The following is a 21,563-nucleotide window of genomic DNA, read 5'->3' on the forward strand; positions in this document are numbered from 1 at the left end:
ACCACTAAGTCCCCCTTCTCATCCTCTAAGGGACCAACGTTCACCCTAGCCAGCCTCTTCCTTTTTATATATTTATAAAAACTCTTGCTATCCTTTTTTATATTAAGCGCTAGCCCAGCTTCATAGTTTCTCCTACCCTTCTTTATCAACTTCTTTGTCAATCTTTGTTGACATTTAAACCTCTCCCAATCTTCTTCTCGCCCACTACTCTTAGCTACTCTAAACGCCTCCGCTTTTAATTTAACACTTTCCTTCACCTCCTTCATTATCCACGGCTTATCACCTCTCCTCCTACGGTCCTTTTTGACCATCGGAATAAATTTCTGCTGAGCACCAAGAAAGATCTCCTCAAAGATCCTCCACTGCTCCTCAGCAGACCTACCTTCCAACGCGCTCCCCCAGTCCACATTCGCCAATTCTTCTCTCATCCTACCGTACTCCCCTCTGTTCAAACAAAGGACGCGCGTCCGGGAACCCTCTTTCTCCTCCTCCATCTGCACCAGAAACTCCACCATACAATGATCACTCTCCCCAAGAGGATCCTTCACCGCAAGTTCCCTAATTCTACCCACCTCATTACATAGCACCAGATCCAAGATAGCTCGCTCCCTCGTCGGCTCCAACACACACTGTTCCAGGAAACTATCCCGGCAGCATTCCAAGAACTCCTCCTCGAGCCCACCACGTCCAACATGAGTCGACCAATCAATATGCAGATTGAAATCCCCCATAACTACGGCCATCCCATTCCTGCACGCCGCACTTATTTGCCCCACCTCCAGATCATTATTCGGGGGCCTATAGACAACACCCACCAGCGTCTTCCTCCCTTTGCTGTTCCTAATCTCTACCCACAACGATTCCACGTTCTGCTCCTTGGCTCCAATATCATCCCTTGCTACCACCCTGATGCTATCCTTAATCAGCAGAGCTACGCCCCCCCTTTTCCCTCCCACCTATCCTTCCTAAACACTTGATACCCCTGGACATTCAGCTCCCAGTCCCTGTCACGTTGCAGCCACGTCTCTGTAATGGCCACCAGATCATATCCATTTGTGTCGATCTGCGCCACCAACTCATCCACTTTATTCCTAATGCTTCGCGCATTCAGATGAAGCGCCTTCATCCCAGCCTTCACCTGGACCCTATTTGCCGGAACGCCACCAACCATACTCACGCCCCTTACTCCCTCTAAAGATATATCGCTCAAGGATTTCAGAAGTAAAGATACAGGACTGGGAGGAAAAGCTACTGCTGGAGTTGCTATGATTGCTACTGGCCAGATAAAAGTGCAATCAAGTGGCAACTAGACAAGAGAAGTGTTAAAGTAAATGGTGTGGTTGGTCATATCAGAAATTGCATAAAACTCTCCGATCCCTCCATGTTCTGGCCCGCTGCAGAAGGAAGTGATGAAGAGGGGTTGGGTATACAAGGAAAAGATTGTAGATGGCCTTGTCTGTGAACAGCAGATGAAAAAAGGCCACATACGATGATTGAGGGGATGGCCATGAATATGGGTCAAAGAGTTTATATGGAGGGAGAACTGAAAGGCAATGCAATCACAGAACAGAAAGGTGAATTGTGATAAAGATTCAAGAAATTAAGAATGAGAATTAACCCAAGTTGTGGCTTAGAAAGGCAGCAGAGGTTTTAAAAGGGTAGGTAAGAAGGATGGAACAAGAGTTGTTCAAGGAAGGAGGTGCCAGCTGAAAAAGGGGAAGGAGGCCAAAATGAGATTTGGTGATATGGGCCACTATCATTCTTGGTGAGTCTGGTGATTTAAAGTATAGCGAGGCTGGGAGGCTTCAGTAAGGGGCAATGTGTCACCATGGGTGATATGCTATCAAAGCCACAATATCAATATAATTATCTAGAATAATATTGTGGGTGGCAAGGGCTTTGCTGGGAAATGAACACACATTCTCAAGAGGGATAGTGATCTGCTGACAGAGTCCAAGGCTGTAACATGGGTAGGTGCATTGTGGTTACGTTGAGTGGTAAGGTTGTCTCAAGAGACAGTCAAATTGCTACTTAGAAAAGAATTCAATGGGTGCCTTGATAGGCTGTGTGGAAAACATTGTGAGGCATTTCTCCTGGCTGTCAACTGTCCATGGCAGGGTCATGCGAGGGGGAGGTTCAAGCCTGGGACAATTGCAGGAGAGCGTGGGAAGGAGAGTAATTGTAAAGGACTAGAATAGGAATACATCGGGACATAGGTAGCCTGAGTGGGTACAGGAAGAGAAAAAAAGAGAGGGGTGAAAATGTTTTAAAACAAGAGAAAAAGGTACAGAAGTGATGGGCTTGGGTCTGGAGTTTTCTACTTAGGACCAAAATGACCCTCTACGCAGAACAGTATCGATCTTATATTAAATTGATCTTTCTCTACACCCTATGACTGTAACACTATATTCTGACCCCTCTCCTTTTCTTAGCGAGCTGTTATTTAATTTTCTTCTCCGATCTTTTGCAGCAAAAGAAATACCACACCCTGAGCATGCAATTTGGGACATAAAATCAACAAATTAGATTCAGTAAAGATAGAAATTAGCCAGTAGCAAAAGATCAATATACCTCATTAACTGCACTCTTTGTTCAGAAAGTACCAAAACATCTATCCTTCACTAACTTCCAAAAACATTAACAGTGCCATCATGTATTTCCTTCTAAATCAATGGAAGGAGGAGCAAATTCTGGCAGCTGAATACATCTCCCTAACTAGGCATAGAGTTGTTTATCAACCCCTCCATTAGAAACGCCCAGTCAATCACACCTGCTGAGAAAAATTCTGCAACTTCATATGGCTTCTCCATGGCAGTTATTCCAAATGTTAGCCGGCCCTGATCCAAACTATGGAATTGATGTGAGACACAAAAATAATATTCATGTAGTTACAAAGCTGCTTTGACACAAACAAATGGTTACTAGACAAAGCAGCAGGATTAGTCGGTTTCTATTTGAGCTGTGCCAGTCTTTATTTAAGTTTTCAATCAAAATGTATTTGTGCAACAGGAATGTTTTGTCTAGTAAGTAGTTTTCTCATCCAAGTAAGCTTGAAAGATCATGGATATTGGCCAGTGACGTTTGCATATTTTGGCTATTCTGTTGCAGTAATCATTTTGAAATTAATACATAAAAAATTCCATAAATTGCTATCGGTAGGAGGGTTTTAAGATTTAAAATATCACAGACCCCTGTTTGTATGACATGTGATAAAGTAAAATCAACTGTTCATCAAAAATATTCAAGAACATAGAACATTCAAGTACAAGAAACAAAACCGGAATGCTTGCATGTGTTTTCAGTTTAGAGTGTCCAAATGATGATCACTACCATCAGTGTCCAGATAATTTGGTTCCTTCCATGTAAAGTTAAGAGTTGGGAAGAGTGACTGGACACTTGGACGTTGACACTATTCTGACAGATGTGATCAAGATCTCAGCACGAGACTCAGCCGCTCTGCTAGCCAAGTGGTTTCAGTGCTACGAAGACGCGAGAATCTATCTGACCACGTGACAGGTTAAGTGCTATCCATAAAAGAAGCAGAACAAATTCAACCTGACCTATCAGTCTCGACCCAATCATCTTCAAAGAATTGTACTTATTTTGCACTTTTCACAACCTCAGGATGATTCAAAAGCTTGTTACAGCCAAATAAGAACATCTGATGTGAAGTTACTGTTGCAACTTTGGAAACAAGGCAGCCAATTTGTAGACACTGCGCCAAATGCAAATTAACGATGACAGGATAATCTGTTTTTAAGTGATGTTTGGAAAAAGTCTGCTCCACAGCATTAACATCCTTCAGCTTAATAATGATGTTTTTTGAAAAAAGGAGTGAATTTCTTCCTGGAAATTACTGAACATGCAAGTTTTTTTTAAACCCATGCACAAGACAGTTTAAATAGTTCCAAAGCAATAGAAAATACATTAGAACAGTTAAGAACTCACAAGTATCCAAAATATGCATCAATATAAAAACATTTTCATCCAACCTTTATTTTGTTTACCTTTTTTCTTGGTCAGTTCTTCTTCATCTCCCACTTCATCTTCAGTTACTTCTGAACCTGTGGTATATTCTTCATCTTCAGAATACATTACTTGCTGCTTCTAAAGGAAATCACATTTTAATGTTCTGGGCTGTATGGCAATGAGTTTATTTCTATATGAAATCGCTAAGTTTTAATACTGTATTTAATATTTTTACTTCTGGTATGGTTTTGCACATTTTTTAAGAAATAAGGACTACTTATTCAACCTGACGATTAGAAAAAGGATCAGTACAATCATTTTGTCATTTGAATATTGCTGAAAGAAATGTTAAGGCTTTTTGACTAGCACTCGTCTGGGCACTTTGCAACAAAAGAGGAAAATAGCAATTTATGCTAAAGAAGATAAGAGAATGCTTGGCAAGTGGACTCTGACTGGTGGAGACGTTGTGATGTGGGTATGCCGGCGTTGGACTGGCGTAAACACAGTAAAAAGTCTGACAACACCAGGTTTTAGTCCAACCTATTTATTTGATAATATTCTCACATGACGTTGCCATGGAGAATGCACCAATTGATGGTGTCTGATAGACAACTGCCAAGCATTATTTGAAATTTAAATGAGGCAGCTTGACCTTGATTGGTAAAGGTTTTCCTTGGGAAATGAATCAGTGTACGGCTGTCACTAATTTTGTTCAGCTGAAACAGGTGCAATTGTGTATGTGTTCATTCTGTCGATAAAGAATTGTGCATTAATATATGCAACTTCCTGTACACATAAACGTGCCCACACTGCCAACCTGGCTGACAATCTTAAATTGGTAGTCAGCATAATTCTTAACGCAACGAGGATTACTTAGCAAATATTGTCCAACCAAGAATCACATCTAATGCTGGACACTGTTTTGCAAGCACAGGCTGGATCAATATGGTCTGTACCTTCCCTGTTATGAACAGTGGTTGAGACAAGCTGTCTGATTTCATCCATCAGTCCTTGGAACATACAACCTACATACCTGGCAACAAACTGGCACTGCAATTTACATACCACATTACTCATTTGTGAGATAAGCAGAATGTCTTTTTGGCTTGATGGCAGCATCTTATTACTGGCAGATACCACTTGTGTTATTACTGCATAGTAGCAGTGTGAAACAGCTAGCTGGCATTCTTGCAAGTATCGTGACAAGATATAGGAGCAGAATTAGGCCATTCAGCCCATCGAGTCTGCTCCACCATTCAATCATGATTGATAAGTTTCTTAACCCCATTCTCCCACCTTTTCTCCATAACCACTGATCCTCTTACCAACCAAGAACCTATCCCGGTCTTAAATACACTCAATGGCCTGGCTTCCACAGCCTTCTGTGGCAATGAATTGCACAGATTCACCACCCTCTGGCTGAAGAAATTCCTCCTCACCTTGATTCTAAAGGGTCACTCTTTACTCTGAGGCTGTGCTCTTGGATCCTAGTCTCTCCTACTCATGGAAACATTTTCCCCATGTCTATTGTATCCCAGCCTTTTCAGTATTCTGGAAGTTTCAATGAGATCCCTCCGCAGCCTTCTAAACTCTATCAAGTATAGACCTAATATCCTCAAACACTCCTCATACATCAAGCTTTTCGTTCCCAGGATGATTCTTGTGAACCTCCTCTGGACCCTCCCCAAGGGCAGCACATCCTTCCTTACAATAGAGCCAAAAATTGCTCGTAATATTCCAAATGTGATCTCATCAGAGCCTTATAAAGCCTCAGTAGTACATCCCTGCTTTTGCTTCTAATCCTCTTGAAATAACATTGCATTTGCCTTCCTAACTACCTACTTAACTTGGAAGTTTACCTTAAGAGAATCCTGAACTAGGCGTCTCAAGTACCTCTGTGCTTCTGATTTCTGAATTCTTTCCCCATTTGGGAAATAATCTATGTCTCTATTCCGACCAAAGTTCATAACCTCACACTTTCCCACATTGTATTCCATCTGATGAATGCAAGACAGACAGTTTTGACATGTTTATTTTTTCAACAATATTCAAGTTAATCATTTTAAAAGGGAGAATAATAGAAATATTGTTAACAGACAACTGTGAATGCATTCCATTCTACCTTCTGCTATTAGGGCAATAATAAGAACAGCCACAATTGGAAGGAAATTGGTAGTTATGAGATAAGATCAGAGACGTGAAAAACATCTGCAATCAAATTAATATCTTTATTGCAACAGTAGTCTTAAGATAAAAGCAAAATACTGCAGATGCTGGAATCTGAAACAAAAACAGAAATGCTGAAAAATCTCAGCAGGTCTCACAATAGTTGTGGGGAGAGAATAGAGCCAACGTTTCAAGTCTAGATGACCCTTTGTCAGAGCTAAGAGCCGTGGACAGGAGGTGAGGTGTTGGGTATGATGGAGGAGTGGACAAGGATGTCCCAGAGAGAACGGTCCCAGTGGAATGCTGACAGTGGGATTGAGGAGGTGACGTGTTGGGTAGTAGCATCATGCTGGAATTGGTGGAAATGGCAGAGGATGATCCTTTGAATGTGGAGACCAATGGGGTGAAAAGTGGGGATAAAGTTCTCCTATCATATCCTGGTTCTGGGAGGGAGGGGAGGGGCTGAGAAGTGATCCGGGGATGAAATGGATGTGGTTGACAGCCTTGTCAACCACTGTGGGTGGATTCCACCTCATATTCCGATTGGGAACATTGAGTTCAACATGAACTCTCCCCACCTTCACCCCATTTCCATTTATTTTATTTCATTTCATTCGTCCATTTTATCATCCTTCTTCTTCACTTCTGTTTTCCTACTTCTCCATTCTAACTCTCCTTTCCACACCCTGCATCTTCAGTTATATAGACAATTTCTTTCAAAATCCTTTAATACCTTTAAGATGCTTCTCAAAACCTACCTCTATGAACAAACCTGATTTAAAGGCTTCTTTTTCAGCTGGGTCCAAATTTTTCTCCTATAACACTCCTGTGAAACTCCATTACTTCATTACAGATGCCATATAAATGCAAGTTGTTGTTAATGGTTATTTAATTCACACAACTTAAAATGTTCATGTCTGATGTAGGAAATGAAAACAACCTTTAGAGAGTTTAAATTTCCTATGTGAAGAGCAAGATTTAGACATGAATCTTAAAGAGTAATTCAAAACTGAAGACAATATTTACCCTTGCAGACAAACTAACAAATCTTGTTAACCAGATGCTTATACCTGATTTGGACATTTAAGTATCAACATACAGAACAATTTTATAATACTCATCAGTAGCTATTTAACATACCAGCTGCAAACTCCAGTTTTTCAAAAGTGAAAACTGTAAAAAAAAATCAAACAAGGAAATATTACAGAAGGTCCCCAAAACAAACACACCATCAGCAAGAAAATAGAACTTATCTGCATTCTAACTAATTTTACTGGCTTTGTAATCAATCCATTCAAAAGGTTTGTAAATAACCTTAATAAACATTTTTAAACAATTAATAGAGCTGAAAACATTTTAACATACAATTTGAAACATGATAAACAGTCTTGTTTTCTGCCACATGTTTTTTAAAAAGTTATTTAGAACAATTGTTTCACATGAACAAATAACTGCAAAAAATACCTTTTGAATAGAGTGATTACTCATATTTACTAACCTGAAAACTTTGTAAAGTGGTTAAGCTAAGTTCTGGTTTACAATCAAAGCCACAATTAAATATAAATTGAGATCCAAAGTTTATTACAAAAATAAGAAAACTTAATTCTTAAGCATTAAAAATGAATTGGACAGTTCATTGTTTCTTTTGGTGAACTTCTCAAAAAAAGGTAACCTTGTAGTTCCATAATTCAAACTGCCTTATTCACAGCCTGAGCAATCATGAGTTTGAAACACATTTGCAAAAAATTGAACTGGAACTTACTGGAAAAAGGTGTTACTAATACACAACTGTCCACTATATGGAATATTAAGTTGTGAACAGATCCCATCTAGGGGAAGGAAATATTGTCAGAGCCAACAGTCTGCCCTCATCTAATATCACGGAAACATTATGTGATCACTGTTTATTGCAAGTTGCCATATACTGAATGGCTGCGCTACATTTTGCAATTTACACTGCATTTCAAAAGTAATCAATTAACGATAAAGTGCTTTGTGAATATGAAAATATGCTACAATCCTACATACACACAAGGTTCGTTTAGAAGCAAAAAACATCAACAAAGTAAGCGTCTGCAGCTTGAGGGACTGAGGTAACGAGCTGGAGTCTGAGCTTTGGATGCTGTGATGCATCAGAGAGTGGGAGAATTACCTGAGCACTTCATTCCAGGAGGCAGTCACACAGTCCTTAAGCTAGGTACTTTAGATTTGGTTCATGGTCAGGGACAGGAGGCTGTGACTACAAGTGAGGTAGTTTTGGGGATCCAGGAGGTAGCTCCAGTGGAGCTGCAATACTTATATTTGTCCAACAGGCCTAAGGTTCTTACAGCCTGTGGAAACAAGGATAGGCACTGTGGGGAGGTCATTCATGTAGAAAGACTAAAAAGGAATGTGTTAGCAGTGACAGTATAATTAGACGGAAGGATACTGTTCTCTGCAGCAAGAGTACAAGTCCCAAAGACTGTGTTGTCCACCTCACATCAGGGTTAAGGGCATCTCCTCAGGGCTGGAAAGGAATGTGGCAATGGAAGAGGAATGATCCTGTTGTCTTGGTCCACATAGATGCCAATGACTTAGCTAGGACAAAGAGCAAGCTTCTGCTGAGGGAGTATTCAGTTTTACGGGCTAAATTCAAAAGCAGAACCACAAAAGTAATAATCTCTCGATAACTACCTGAGCCACAAACAAACTGGCATATAATACAGAAGATCAGAGAGTTGACTGTATGACTCAAAGATTGATCTGGAAGAAATGGGTCACTAACACCAGTAGTGGGAAAAATGGGAGCTGTAACATTGGGATGGCTTTCACCTGAATAGCAATGGGACCAGGGACCTGGCAAATTGCATAACTAGAAGACTTTAAAATAAATAATGAGGGGGAGGGTTCCAGTGAGGGGAGGTTTAGAAAGTTAATGAGAAAGGACACAGCAATACCGCAGCGAAGTAATAAGGGGAATAATAACCACAGCATCAGGGATAGAGAGTACAAACGTAGAAGTGAACTAACAAATAGGGTTAGAATATGGAAAACTGGTAAAAAGACAAATTTAAAGGCTCCTTATCTGCATGCTCGCAGCATTTATAACAAGGTGTATGAATTAATAACACTAATTGAAATAAATAGTTATGATAATAACAACCATCAGAAAGATGTGGTTGCAAGGTTACCAAGTCTGAGAACTGAATATTCAAGGGTATTTGACATTTTGGAAAGATAGGAAGCAAGGAAAAAGAAGCGAGTGCCTCTATTAATAAAGGATGAGATGGATAGTAAGAGATGATCTTGACTTGTAAGATCAAAATTTAGAATCAATTTGGGTGGAAATAAGAAATAGCAAGTTACTGGTGGGAGTAATTTGTAAGCCCCTATTAGTATCTACACTGGGACAGAGTATAGAAGTAGAAATAACAGGAACTTGTGCCATTTTTGTGGGTAATTTTAATCTTAATATAGAACGTAGAAAATTATAGCACAGAAACAGGCGCTTCGGCCCGCCAAGCCTGCACCAACCATGCTGCTTGAAAAAACAAAAACCCACTACCCTTCCGGGGACCATATCCCTCTTCCCATCCTATTCATGTACTTGTCCAGACACCCCTTAAAACTCACTATCATATCAGCTTCCACTACTTCCCCTGGCAGTGAGTTCCATGCACCCACCACCCTGTGTAAAAAACTTGCCTCGTACATCTCCTTTAAACTTCGTCCCTCGCACCTTAAACCTATGCCCCTTAGTAATTGACTCTTCCACCCTGGGAAAAAGCTTCTGACCATCCACTCTGTCCATGCCTCTCATAATCTTGTAGACTTTTATCAGCTTGCCCCTCAACTTCTGTTGTTTCAGTGAGAACAAACCAAGTTTCTCCAACCTCTCCTCATAGCTAATGCCCTCCATACCAGGCAACATCCTGGTAAAAATTTTCTGTACCCTCACCAAAGCCTTCACATCTTTCTGGTAGTATGGCGACCATAACTGAACACTATATTCCAAGTGCCGCCTAACTAAGGTTCTATAAAGCTGCAACATGACTTGCCAATTTTTAAACTCAGTGTCCCGGCCAATGAGGGTAAGCATGTTGTATGCCTTCTTGACTACTTTCTCCACCTGTGTTCCACTTTCAGTGACCTGTGTACCTGTACACCCAGATTCCTCTGCCTGTCAATACTCTTAAGGATTCTGCCATTTACTGTATATTTCCTATCTGTATTAGACTTCCAAAATACATTACCTTATATTTGACTGAATTAAACTCCATCTGCATCTCACCGCCCAAACCTCCAACCAATCTATATCCTGCTGTATCCTCCGATGGTCCTCATCGCTATCCACAAATCCACCAACGTTTGTGTTGTTCACAAATTTACTAATCAAACCAGTCACATTTTCCTCCAAATCATTTACATATATTACAAACAGCAGAAGTCCCAGTCTTCGAGCTAGTTCTGTATCCACCTTGCCAGCTCACTTTGATCCCATGCGAGTTCACCTTCTGCACCAGTGTGCCATGAGGGACCTTGTCAAAGGCTTTACCGAAGTCCATGTAGACAACATCCACCGCCCTACCCTCATCAATCAGCTTCATCATTTCCTCAAAAAACTTGATCAACTTAGTGAAACACGACCGCCCCTTCACAAAACCATGTTGCCTCTTGCTAATACGTCTACTTATTTCCAAATGGGAAGAATCCTCTTCAATAATTTCCCTACCACTGACGTAAGGCTCACCAGCCTGCAATTACCTGGATTATTCTTGCTACCCTCCTTAAACAAAGAAACAACATTGGCTATTCTCCAATCCTCTGGGACCTTCCCTGTAGCTAGTGAGGATACAAAGATTTCTCTCAAGGCCCCAGCAATTTCCTCCCTTGCTTCTCAGTATTTTGGGGTATATCCCGTCAGGCCTTGGGACTTATCTACCTTAATGTTTCTCAAAAACCCCAATACCGCTTCCTTTTTGATCTCAACATGACTCAAAACTATCTGCACACCCTCTCCTAGATTCATCATCCACCAAGTTCTTCTCTTTGGTGAATAGTGACACAAAGTACACATTTAATACCTCACCCATTTCCTCTGGCTCCATGCATAGATTCCCTCATCTGTCCTCGAGTGGACCAACCCTCTCCCTGGCTACCCTCTCGCTCTTTATATATGTATAAAAAGCTTTGGGATTTTCCTTAATCTTGCTGGCCAAAGATTTTTCATGTCCCCTTTTAGCCCTCCTTACTCATTGCTCAAGTTTCTTTCTATTTTCCTTGTATTCCACAGTTGCTTCGCGGGTTCCCAACCTCCTAGCGTGTAAAAATATATAAATTGTTTTATCTGGCACTCTGTCAACCAGAATTTCTGATGTTCCCCCATACAAATCATCACTTTACCAACTGGAAGCAATTATGAAGTTATTCTGTACCTGTATGTGTATACTTCTAATCTTTAATTTATGTTTTAGTGCACTGTTGGAGATTGAAAAGTAAAAAGAACACTTCATTACTTTCTGTGTGCTTGCATATTAGTTCATGTGACAAGTGTTGTGCTATGTTCCATTGATAAATACAACTCTCTGTTAACTGGCATTACTGATTAACGGGAAGCACCCATTCCCAGTGCATGCTAGGTAATGAACCTTTACTGTAGATTGGATGAATTAAATTGGCAAAGGTAGCCTTTAGAAAAGCTCAAAAGAACGCATTTGAGACAGTTTGCTAAAACAACATATTGTGAAACAACCAGGGAATAGACAATTTTAGACCTGTTAATGTATAATGCGACAGGATTAATTAATCCACCAAACCCGCGCGTCTTTGGACTGTGGGAGGAAACTGCTGCACCCAGAGGAAACCCATGCAGACAAGGGGAGAACATGCAAACTCCACACAGTTTCCTAAGACCAGAGTCAAATTTGATGCCGTGAGGTAGCAGTGCTAACCATTGGGCCACCATGCTGCCCATTTAGTAGTAGGCCAGAAGATTGGGAAAATCTTACAAACCAGCAAAGGATGACTTAAAAAAAATTAAAAATTAAAATGAGAATAAATGAACAAGAAGCGTAAAAACAGACACTAAGAGCTTCTGCAAGGAAAGAAGAGAGTAACTGTAGCGAATGTTAGAGGATGAGACTGGTGAATTAAGAATGGAAAACAAGAACAATGCTTTGACAAGCATCTTGTATCTGTTGGAAGACACTAAATCCTTCCTAATAACATAGCAAAAAAGCAAGGGAGCAAAAGAAATAAGGAACTGAAAACAATCACTTTCATGAGAGAAAAAGTACTAGGGAAACTAAGGAGATGAGTGCCAACAAGTTCCCTACATCTAATAGCCTTCATTCTGAGGTCATAAGAGATAGTGAATAGTAACATTGTTTGTAATCTTCCAAAATTCACTAGATTCTGGAAATGTCTCAGCGGATTGGAAAAATGCAAACATAATACCATTATTCACAAAAGGAGGCAAACAGAAAACACAGAACTATCAGCCATGATTGTACTGAATGGCAAAATATGCTCAAAGGTCCAAATGGCCTACTGCTCTTTTTTCATGTGTAATGTCACAAAGTTCCTGAAACACTAAGAATGCAGATATCTTCTATTATAAAACATTCAGTAGAATATAACTTGACTTTTGAAATACCATTTCCCACATCTGGAAAGCAACTATTGGAAAGTGTAAATACTTACAGTTGTGACATCTCCCACTTGCTGTCCATTCCATGAATTAGGGTCAGCTAAGATATCAAAATCAAGGTCCTGCTCCCCAGAAAGATTCGTATTTGAATTACTGTAACAAGATTTGAATTAAAACTTTATGAGAAGCCAATCACTATTTTTAACCAAATATTTTATTCCAAGAAAACATATCCTCAGAAATTAATTTACTACAATGTTAATTTTGAAATGTTTATTTATTCTTACCTGACCTTTACACTGGAGAGAAACGAAAAAAGTTTACTGCTTTAGAAAGCAAATTTTAGCTTACATACTACCAGTGTTACAATTGAGCCTGTAACTTCTGAGCTCCAGGACAGTGCACCCGAGGGTGTATTCCAAAGATGCACTGGGAGCCATCCCCGGAAGTTGCTAGGTAAAGACAGCATAGCAACTTTCCAGGATTTTCAAACTTCCAATGGGCAATTATATTGCGATGGGAATCGTCAGAAAATGTGATTTAAATTACAAACTTCAGATATGGCAGCTGTGTTACAGTAATAGCTACCCAGAAAATGCCTGAAGAATTAAAAATACCTCTTACTTCTGGGAACTGACTTCTTCTGATCACCCTCCACAACACCCAACAGCTTTCCCCACCCCCGCCTCTCCGCCACCCCACATAATACAACACCCCACCTGGACCCATCACAAAACACACCCTTCATCCCACCCCCTAATGGGATGACTCCTCATGAGACATCTGCACTGGACTCCCCACCTGTCTGCAACATCCCCACCCCAACAACTGCACATCCCCTCAGACCAACCAAATCTCTCACACCAATCTTCTCTCAATGACCTCCCGACCCTCCTCAGTGACCACCCAAATCTATTATCCCAAATTATCACCTTTCATTGACCACCAGAACATCATTCCTAGCCACTTACTTTAAAAACCTATCTTCTCCCTGGTTTGAAAGTGACTGGACTTTTAAATTTACCTTATATAAAAAAGAGTCCCCTTCTGTCCTGCACCAATCTATGAGCAACAGAGTATAGACGATGGGGATTGCCAGATCAACTATCAAGGAGAATAAATGAGGGATACTGCAGCTGAGTCATAGAGCTTTACAGCATGGAAACAGGCCCTCTGGCCCAACATGTCCATGCCGCCCGTTTTTTTTGAAAAAGACTCCTAAGCTAATCCAATTGCCCGCATTGGGCCCATATCCCTGTATACCCATTGTACCCATGTAACTATCTAAATGCTTTTTAAAAGATAATATTGTACCCGCCTCTACTACTACCTCTGGCAGCTTGTTCCAGACATTCACCACTCTGTGCATCACTTTCCTGTTCCTCCTGTTGGTTATTACTGTGGATATATTGAGTCCATATCACAAAGTGCTTGGAATACTTGAATCAAATTTAAATGGTCCTAATTGATTTTTTTGTTAATTCATGGGATGTGGCTAGGCCAGCAATTATTGTTCATCCTTAATTGCCCTCACGAGGGTAATGGTGAGTGCCTTCTTGAATGGCTGTCAGCCATGTGCTATAGACACACACACACTGCTGTTATGGAGGGAGTTCTAGGGTTTTGACCCAGTAATAGTGAAAGAATGGTTATATATTTCTAAATCAGGATGGTATGTGCTTAGAGAGGAATTTTGAAGGGGCTGTGTTCCCACATGTCTGCTGCCCTTGTCTTCTAAATGGCAGCGGTCAAATGTTTACAAGGTCCTGGCTCAGAAGCCTTAGTGAGTTCCTACAATGGAGGTGATATACACTGCTGCCACTGTGCTTTGGTGTTGGAGGATAATGTTTGTGGATGGGGTGCTGATCAAGCAGGGTGCTTTGTCCTGGATGGTGTTGAGCTTGTTCTGTGTTGTTGAAGGTGTACTTGTCTAGGCAAGTGGAGCGTGTTCCATCACACTCCTGACTTGTGCCTTTGTAAATGGTGTACTGGCTTTGGGGAGTGAGGTGAGTTAGTCACTGCAGGATTCCTAGCTTCTGACCTGCACTTGTTGTCATAGTATTTATATAGCTCCTCCAGTTCAAGTTCTGCTCAATGGTAACCCTCGGGATGTTGATAGTGGGAGATAAAGTGACGGTAATGTCATAGGATTTAACCATTGCCCCATGACATTCATTCTTGTTGAAGATGGCAATTCGCTGGCACTTACATGGCACAAGTATTACTTCCAACCTGGATACCATTTCCTGGTGTTGCTGCATTTGGACATGGACTGCTTCAATTTCTGAGGCATCATGAATGGTGCTGAATATTGTGTAATCATCTGCGAACATCTCCACTTCTAACCTTATGATGGAAGGTCATTGATGAAGCAGCTGAAGATTGTTGGGCCAAGGACACTGCCCTCAAGAATTTGTGCAGTGATGTTCTGGAACTGAAATAATTGACCAACAACTACAACCTTTGTATGACTCCAAATAGTGCTGAGTTTTCCTTCAGATTTTCATCTATTTTTATTGCAGCTCCTTGATGTGACATTTGGTCAAATACTGCTTTGACATCAAGAACATCACTCTCATGTCACCTCTGGAGGTCATTTCTTGTGCCATGTTTGAACCAAGGCTGTAATGAGGTCAGCTAAGTAACCCTGGTGGTACCCAACTGAATGTCAGTGAATATGTTATTGCTAAGCAAGTGCTGCTTGATAGCACTGTTGGTGAGCCTTTATGATTACTGCAAGTAGAATAATGGGGTGGAACCTCATCAGGTTGGAGTTGTCTAGCTTTTTGTGTACAGTTGTTGAAAGAGCTGCGACCCATATTGAGGGTCTGGTGTTTGGAAGCCATTGTCTAGGCAGACTCATTGAATGTGAGTTTATGAGATAAAAACCTTGTCCCTTTGGGCCTGGACAGTTCCAGGTGTGATATGAATCTGTTAGCAGCTCTGTAAGCATAACAAGTTTCAATGTGCGGGTTTCCAGGTTTTTTTTAAATTACAAGGGTTCTGTATAATGAGGTGTGGGATATCACTGGCTGGGGAATAATTATTTTGTTCTTGTAACTCCTGGTAGTAGCTCCCAGAATAAAGGGCCAACCTTGTAATCATGTGACTTGTAGAAGCCATATTTTGGTTCAACAAGAAATGAATTAAAATAACTGATAGTCCTGGATTTATTTTCATGTCCCAGGAACCCAATAACAAGTTCCATCAATGTAAACTGTCACAAATATTTTATAATCAATAGCTACCTAGAGAAAAGTTCCAAGCTGCCTGTGCCACTTCGGCCACCAACTTGATTTACTGTTTGCAGTTAGCAAACAGGCTTCTAAATATATGTTCACAAACACATTAATAAAATGTTCATACATAGACACGTTTAAATTTTTTTAAAGGAATATTTTCTTTACTTCAAATTGTTTTAAAGTCATCACTTTGTTCTACTTTATTTTAAAAGAATGTGTTTAAAGGGAAGAAATGTTTCTGAATTTTTAACTTTTCCAGCTATCCAACCTCTCAACTCTATTTAGTAATGACCATCGCCTTAGGCTTTTATTTGATATTTTGGGAAAAAAAAAGAAATTCTACTTGCAGGTTGCTGCCATTCCACATTCACACATCTGGCTGGTCATTACATAGATGGGAATGACAGTAAATCTGTAGTGCTGGTTATCATTACTCCTATAAAATGGCAGTAACTTCTGGAACTTGGAAACACGCTGAATAATGTAAAAATCCAAAAGTTGCTGTCAGTAATTCTTCATTTTACCAGACGGTGGACCGCACCAACTCTCATTCCCATGGGGTGTTTCTCCAGACCAGTGGGTTAAGCACCAGACCCACTGTGGCCCTCCTAGCTGATAGTGCTGATAAGGCTCCTGGCCAAAGCATTCAGGAAGCCTTATAATAGTCAAATACATATTTAAATACAATTAGCAGGCTTGCAGCACCAGGTCAAATGGCCCTTGCTGTCAAAGAGAATTATAGACTCTGTCTACACTGTGGTCAGGATCAATGGGGCACTTGAGGTGCAGTTTACTGTGAAGGGCAATCAAATTAAAAACAGATGGCTAGAGGATATTAGAAATCTCTTGATCTGACAGTTGAATCTTTTATGAAGCACCGAACATGAACATGTTTCAGGTCAAAGATTTCAACTGCAAAAGAGAGGGTTTCAACAACATCTACTTGCTGGGAAGCCACAGTAAATTCAAATCAAAGCTGTGTGCATACATCAGGGCTGAGTACAAAGCTGGGCAGAATTAAACCTTCCACCCCTTCATCCCCTCAAGGTGAAATTAACATCTGCTCTATAAACAGAGGACTTCAAAGCAGCATGATCTCACCTGTGGCTTCTGACAAGGAAAAAGGAAAAACCCTGCTGCAGAATGGAGTGCTGCAATAATTTCAAATCCTGCCAGGTGACCAGTGTGGGGCGGCAGTGGGGGTGGTGGTGGTGGTGGTGGTATGGAAGTTAAAGTGACCTGACCACTTCAGAACTTGAAGGATCTTGATAAACCCTTCCTCTGAGCCTTACAGCAGCAGCAGGTTCAAGCTCTGCAAAAATTGGCTTCACCTTTTAATTATGAAGCTGTGATTCTGAACATGGATTTCAAACAACACTCACTTCTCTCCTTTCGCACAATCCACTCAAACCATCCCTCTACATGGACCCCCAATCTCATCATAAACTCTCCCTCCCTGCAAGTCTGCAACTCAATATCATCACATAGTCTCCTCTCCCACACCCTCAACCCCTCTGTTTCCCCCCACTCTTCAGATGCTACCATTCTCACAATCTTACTCACCTTGCTTTTGATGGCTTGGATCCGCAAATGCAGGCGCAAACCTGCTCAGCAGCTCAATTCAGGGGTCACACTTTGCTATTGCTGGCCAGGTTTCACATAATCAGCATGCAGTGCAAACCCACTCGCCTTGCCTACTCGGCGGCTGGCTTTGTGGCTTGATTTGGCAGTCACACCTCATGCGCCTGCTGTTGGCCTGGATCAGGTAGTGCCAGCTTCTGGAACAAACCTGATTGGCTCCTTGTGGCTTGATTCACAAACCTCAGCGGCCTCAGCTCACTTCTCACATGGTCTCACATATGCACCTCAAGTTAATCATTTGTTACCAGTTTTCCTGTTCTTTCAAACTCACTAATCAGCGTGATTCCACTTTGTGTTTTCTGCTGATGTGCAGCATAATCAGCTCCCAACTGAATGACCAATGCACTGGCACAGGGCCTCTCTACTGGTCAGGTCCTATGCCTAGGCTCAGTGTGTTTCATTGCAAATCTGCCTCTAGCCCTGGCCCAATTATATCTGTGATGTGGGTATGCCGGTGTTGGACTGGTGTAAACACAGTAAAAAGTCTGACAACACCAGGTTTTAGTCCAACTTATATCCAAATTATATCTACCCTTTAACTTTGTTTCAGCTGAAAAATATTCTTGGCTTTGATACCCTATTCTATCTATAGAAGATCACAGATATTTATTGGCCTAGATTTTGCAGTCCCAATAGTGATTCCATAACTTCCAGTATGCGCACTTGCCAGATGTTACGGTGTGCTTCAATGGGCTCCAAAGGAATATCTAACATTGGTCCCACCGAGCTGCTCTGTAAAGCAGCAAGGAGTTCTAATTCAATAATGTGATTGCTCATAGTTGCACTGATTTAACACCTGTTTTGTGAAAGCTGATATTAGCAGGACCAGAGCTTCAAATTAACAAGTGCTTTAACCTAAAGCCACTCTACACAAATACATCTAAATACACAAAATATTTCCAAACAATATTTGCAATGTATATGCCCTATTTGAAGCACTTAAGTTTACTACCCAATTTTTTTTTAAAAAAGGCAATTGAAAGTAGTTTTTACAATATAATACATTCACTGTTGTAAATTACAGAAACATTACTGGATGACAGAATCAGATAAGTATGTAATGGATGTCAAATTCTCTTTGAAATGAATTAAATATTCTAGATGTGCACATTTTATGAAACCACCTTCTGACCACATGTATACTTATCCGGATTTTATTTATACCAGAAGAATGTCAGAACCTAAAAGGCTGGGTTCTTCATTTGACTTTTTCGAAAATATCTCCAACAATCCAGCGCTTTTAAATGCTAGTAATATTCAGGGTGTAAAGCTGGTGCTGATTGTGTGGTTTAACAGATGAGATATTCACTGCCTTTAATTATTTCCACCATTTCCAGTTCTATAATTTACAGAGTCTGGGATGAACAGCAAATGTATTTCCCAACAGTCTCTGGTTGAGAACAGCTATTTTGAGAGTTTAATATTTTCATGGCAAGTTGGTTCTCTAGCGTTATGAAGTGGGGTGTCTGGGTGAAATAAATCCATTGCAGCTGCCTCTGAATGGTTCCAGTAACACATTAGTGAGGCTGTGCAGGAGCAAAAAGGGCTGAAGAAATGAATGCTCACTTTTCTCTCCTCTACAGTATAAGAGGCTCCTCTCTCATGACCCCTTTATCTCTCGGTCTCTCTCCCTCAGTGTCTAAGGTCTCAGCCTAGTTTCTCTTCATCTCTTATCTGCTTCAATGTCTCGCTTCTTTCTCTGTCTCCATTTCTACCTCCCTCATAAGAACATAAGAAATAGGAGCAGCAGTGGGCCATCTAGCCCTTCGAGCCTGCCCCGCCATTCAATAAGATCATGGCTGATCTGTCGTGGCTCAGTTCCACATTCCCGCCCTCTCCCCATAACCCTTAATCCCCTCTCTTATCAAAAACCCATCAACCCGCTTCTTAAAAATATTTAGCGAGGTAGCCTCCACCACTTCAACGGGCAGAGAATTCCAGAGATTCACCACCCTTTGAGTGAAGAAATTCTTCCTCAACTCCGTTCTAAACCGCACCCCCCCTTTATCTTGAGGCCCCCTAGTCGTACTGTCCTTTCTGAGCGGGAAGAGTCTCTCCACCTCTATCCTATCCATCCCATTCATCATCTTATACATCTCAATGAGATCTCCCCTCATTCTTCTAAACTCTAACGAGTACAAGCCTAATTTATTCAGCCTCTCCTCATAGCTCAACCCCCTCAACTCCTGCATCAGCCTAGTAAACCTCCTCTGCACTCCCTCCAAGGCCAAAATATCCTTGCGTAAGTACGGCACCCAAAACTGCACACAGTACTCCAGCTGCGGCCTCACCAATGCCCTATACAGCCGCAGCAAGACCTCCCTACTTTTATATTCAATCCCCCTCGCGATGAAGGCCAGCATCCCATTCGCCTTCCTGACCACCTGCTGCACCTGCAAGCTGGGTTTTTGCGACTCATGCACAAGGACCCCCAGGTCCTTCTGCACCGTCGCCTGCTGCAGTTTTTCTCCACGTAAGTAATAATCCTTCCTACCATTATTCCTACCAAAGTGGACCACCTCGCACTTGCCAACATTAAATTCCATTTGCCAGTTCCTGGCCCATTTGCCCAGCCTATCTAGATCCTTCTGTAGACTCTCCACACCCTCCGCACAATTTGCCGTTCCACCAATCTTGGTGTCATCAGCAAATTTCGACACCATACACTCGTTTCCTTCCTCCAGGTCATCTATATAAATGGTAAATAGCTGAGGCCCCAGCACCGACCCCTGGGGCACTCCACTAGTCACCAGCCGCCAATCCGAATAGCACCCACTGACCCCCACTCTCTGCCTCCTATTTGACAACCAGTCCTCTATCCACGCTAACACCCTACCCCCAACTCCATGTCCCCTGACCTTCTGCAATAACCTCTTGTGAGGTACCTTGTCAAACACCTTCTGAAAATCAAGAAATACCACATCCACCGGCTTTCCTCCATCCACTGCCCTAGACACATCCTCATAGAACTCCAGTAAATTTGTCAGACACGACTTCCCTTTAACGAAACCGTGTTGCGTCTGCTCTATCAAGCAATTCCCCTCAAGATGCCTTGCTATTTCCTCCTTGATGACGGATTCTAACATCTTACCTACAATAGACGTTAAACTAACCGGCCTATAATTCCCTGCCTTTTGCCTGCCACCCTTCTTAAACAACGGCGTAACATTAGCCGTTTTCCAATCTTCCGGCACTTCCCCGGAATCCAGCGACGTCTGGAAAATAACCACCAAGGCATCCACTATCACCTCTGTCATTTCTTTCAGAACCCTCGGATGCATTCCATCCGGTCCTGGGGACTTGTCCACAATCAGCCCCTCCAGTCTGTCGAGCACCACCTCTCTAGTAACAGTCATGTCATTGAGACCCTCCAGTCCTACCACCTTTCCATCGCTAACACCCGGCAATTTATTCACGTCCTCCTCCGTGAAGACCGAAACAAAAAAGTTATTCAAGACCTCAGCCATATCCCCATCCCCTACCACTAAGTCCCCCTTCTCATCCTCTAAGGGTCCAACGTTCACCCTAGCCAGCCTCTTCCTTTTTATATATTTATAAAAACTCTTGCTATCCTTTTTTATATTAAGCGCTAGCCCAGCTTCATAGTTTTTCCTACCCTTCTTTATCAACTTCTTTGTCAATCTTTGTCGACATTTAAACCTCTCCCAATCCTCTTAGCTACTCTAAACGCCTCCGCTTTTAATTTAACACTTTCCTTCGCCTCCTTCATTATCCACGGCTTATTACATCTCCTCCTACGGTCCTTTTTGACCATCGGAATAAATTTCTGCTGAGCACCAAGAAAGATCTCCTTAAAGATCCTCCACTGCTCCTCAGCAGACCTACCTTCCAACGCGCTCCCCCAGTCCACATTCGCCAATTCTTCTCTCATCCTACCGTACTCCCCTCTGTTCAAA

At 41.6% G+C, this 21,563-nt stretch overlaps 1 protein-coding gene across 10 annotated transcripts in view; it reads right to left on the minus strand.

The window, feature by feature from the left end:
- sanbr (SANT and BTB domain regulator of CSR) overlaps positions 1-21,563 on the minus strand; it is a 139,232-nt gene that overhangs the window by 41,187 nt on the left and 76,482 nt on the right. For all 10 annotated transcript variants that reach the window (XR_013888264.1, XM_080200376.1, XM_080200375.1 and 7 more), the window contains 3 exons: positions 12,817-12,916; positions 7,276-7,308; positions 4,008-4,107 (listed from right to left, as the gene is read on the minus strand). Coding sequence is in view for 9 of the 10 variants with exons in the window: in XM_080200376.1 (XP_080056502.1) it covers positions 4,008-4,107; positions 7,276-7,308; positions 12,817-12,916 (233 nt within the window). In the remaining variant the exon portion in view is untranslated. The remainder of the gene's footprint in view (positions 1-4,007; positions 4,108-7,275; positions 7,309-12,816; positions 12,917-21,563) is intronic.

Source organism: Carcharhinus amblyrhynchos, chromosome 12 (genome assembly GCF_965287045.1).
Source record: "Carcharhinus amblyrhynchos chromosome 12, sCarAmb.v2.hapA, whole genome shotgun sequence".
In the NCBI taxonomy this organism is placed as follows: Eukaryota; Metazoa; Chordata; class Chondrichthyes; order Carcharhiniformes; family Carcharhinidae; genus Carcharhinus; species Carcharhinus amblyrhynchos.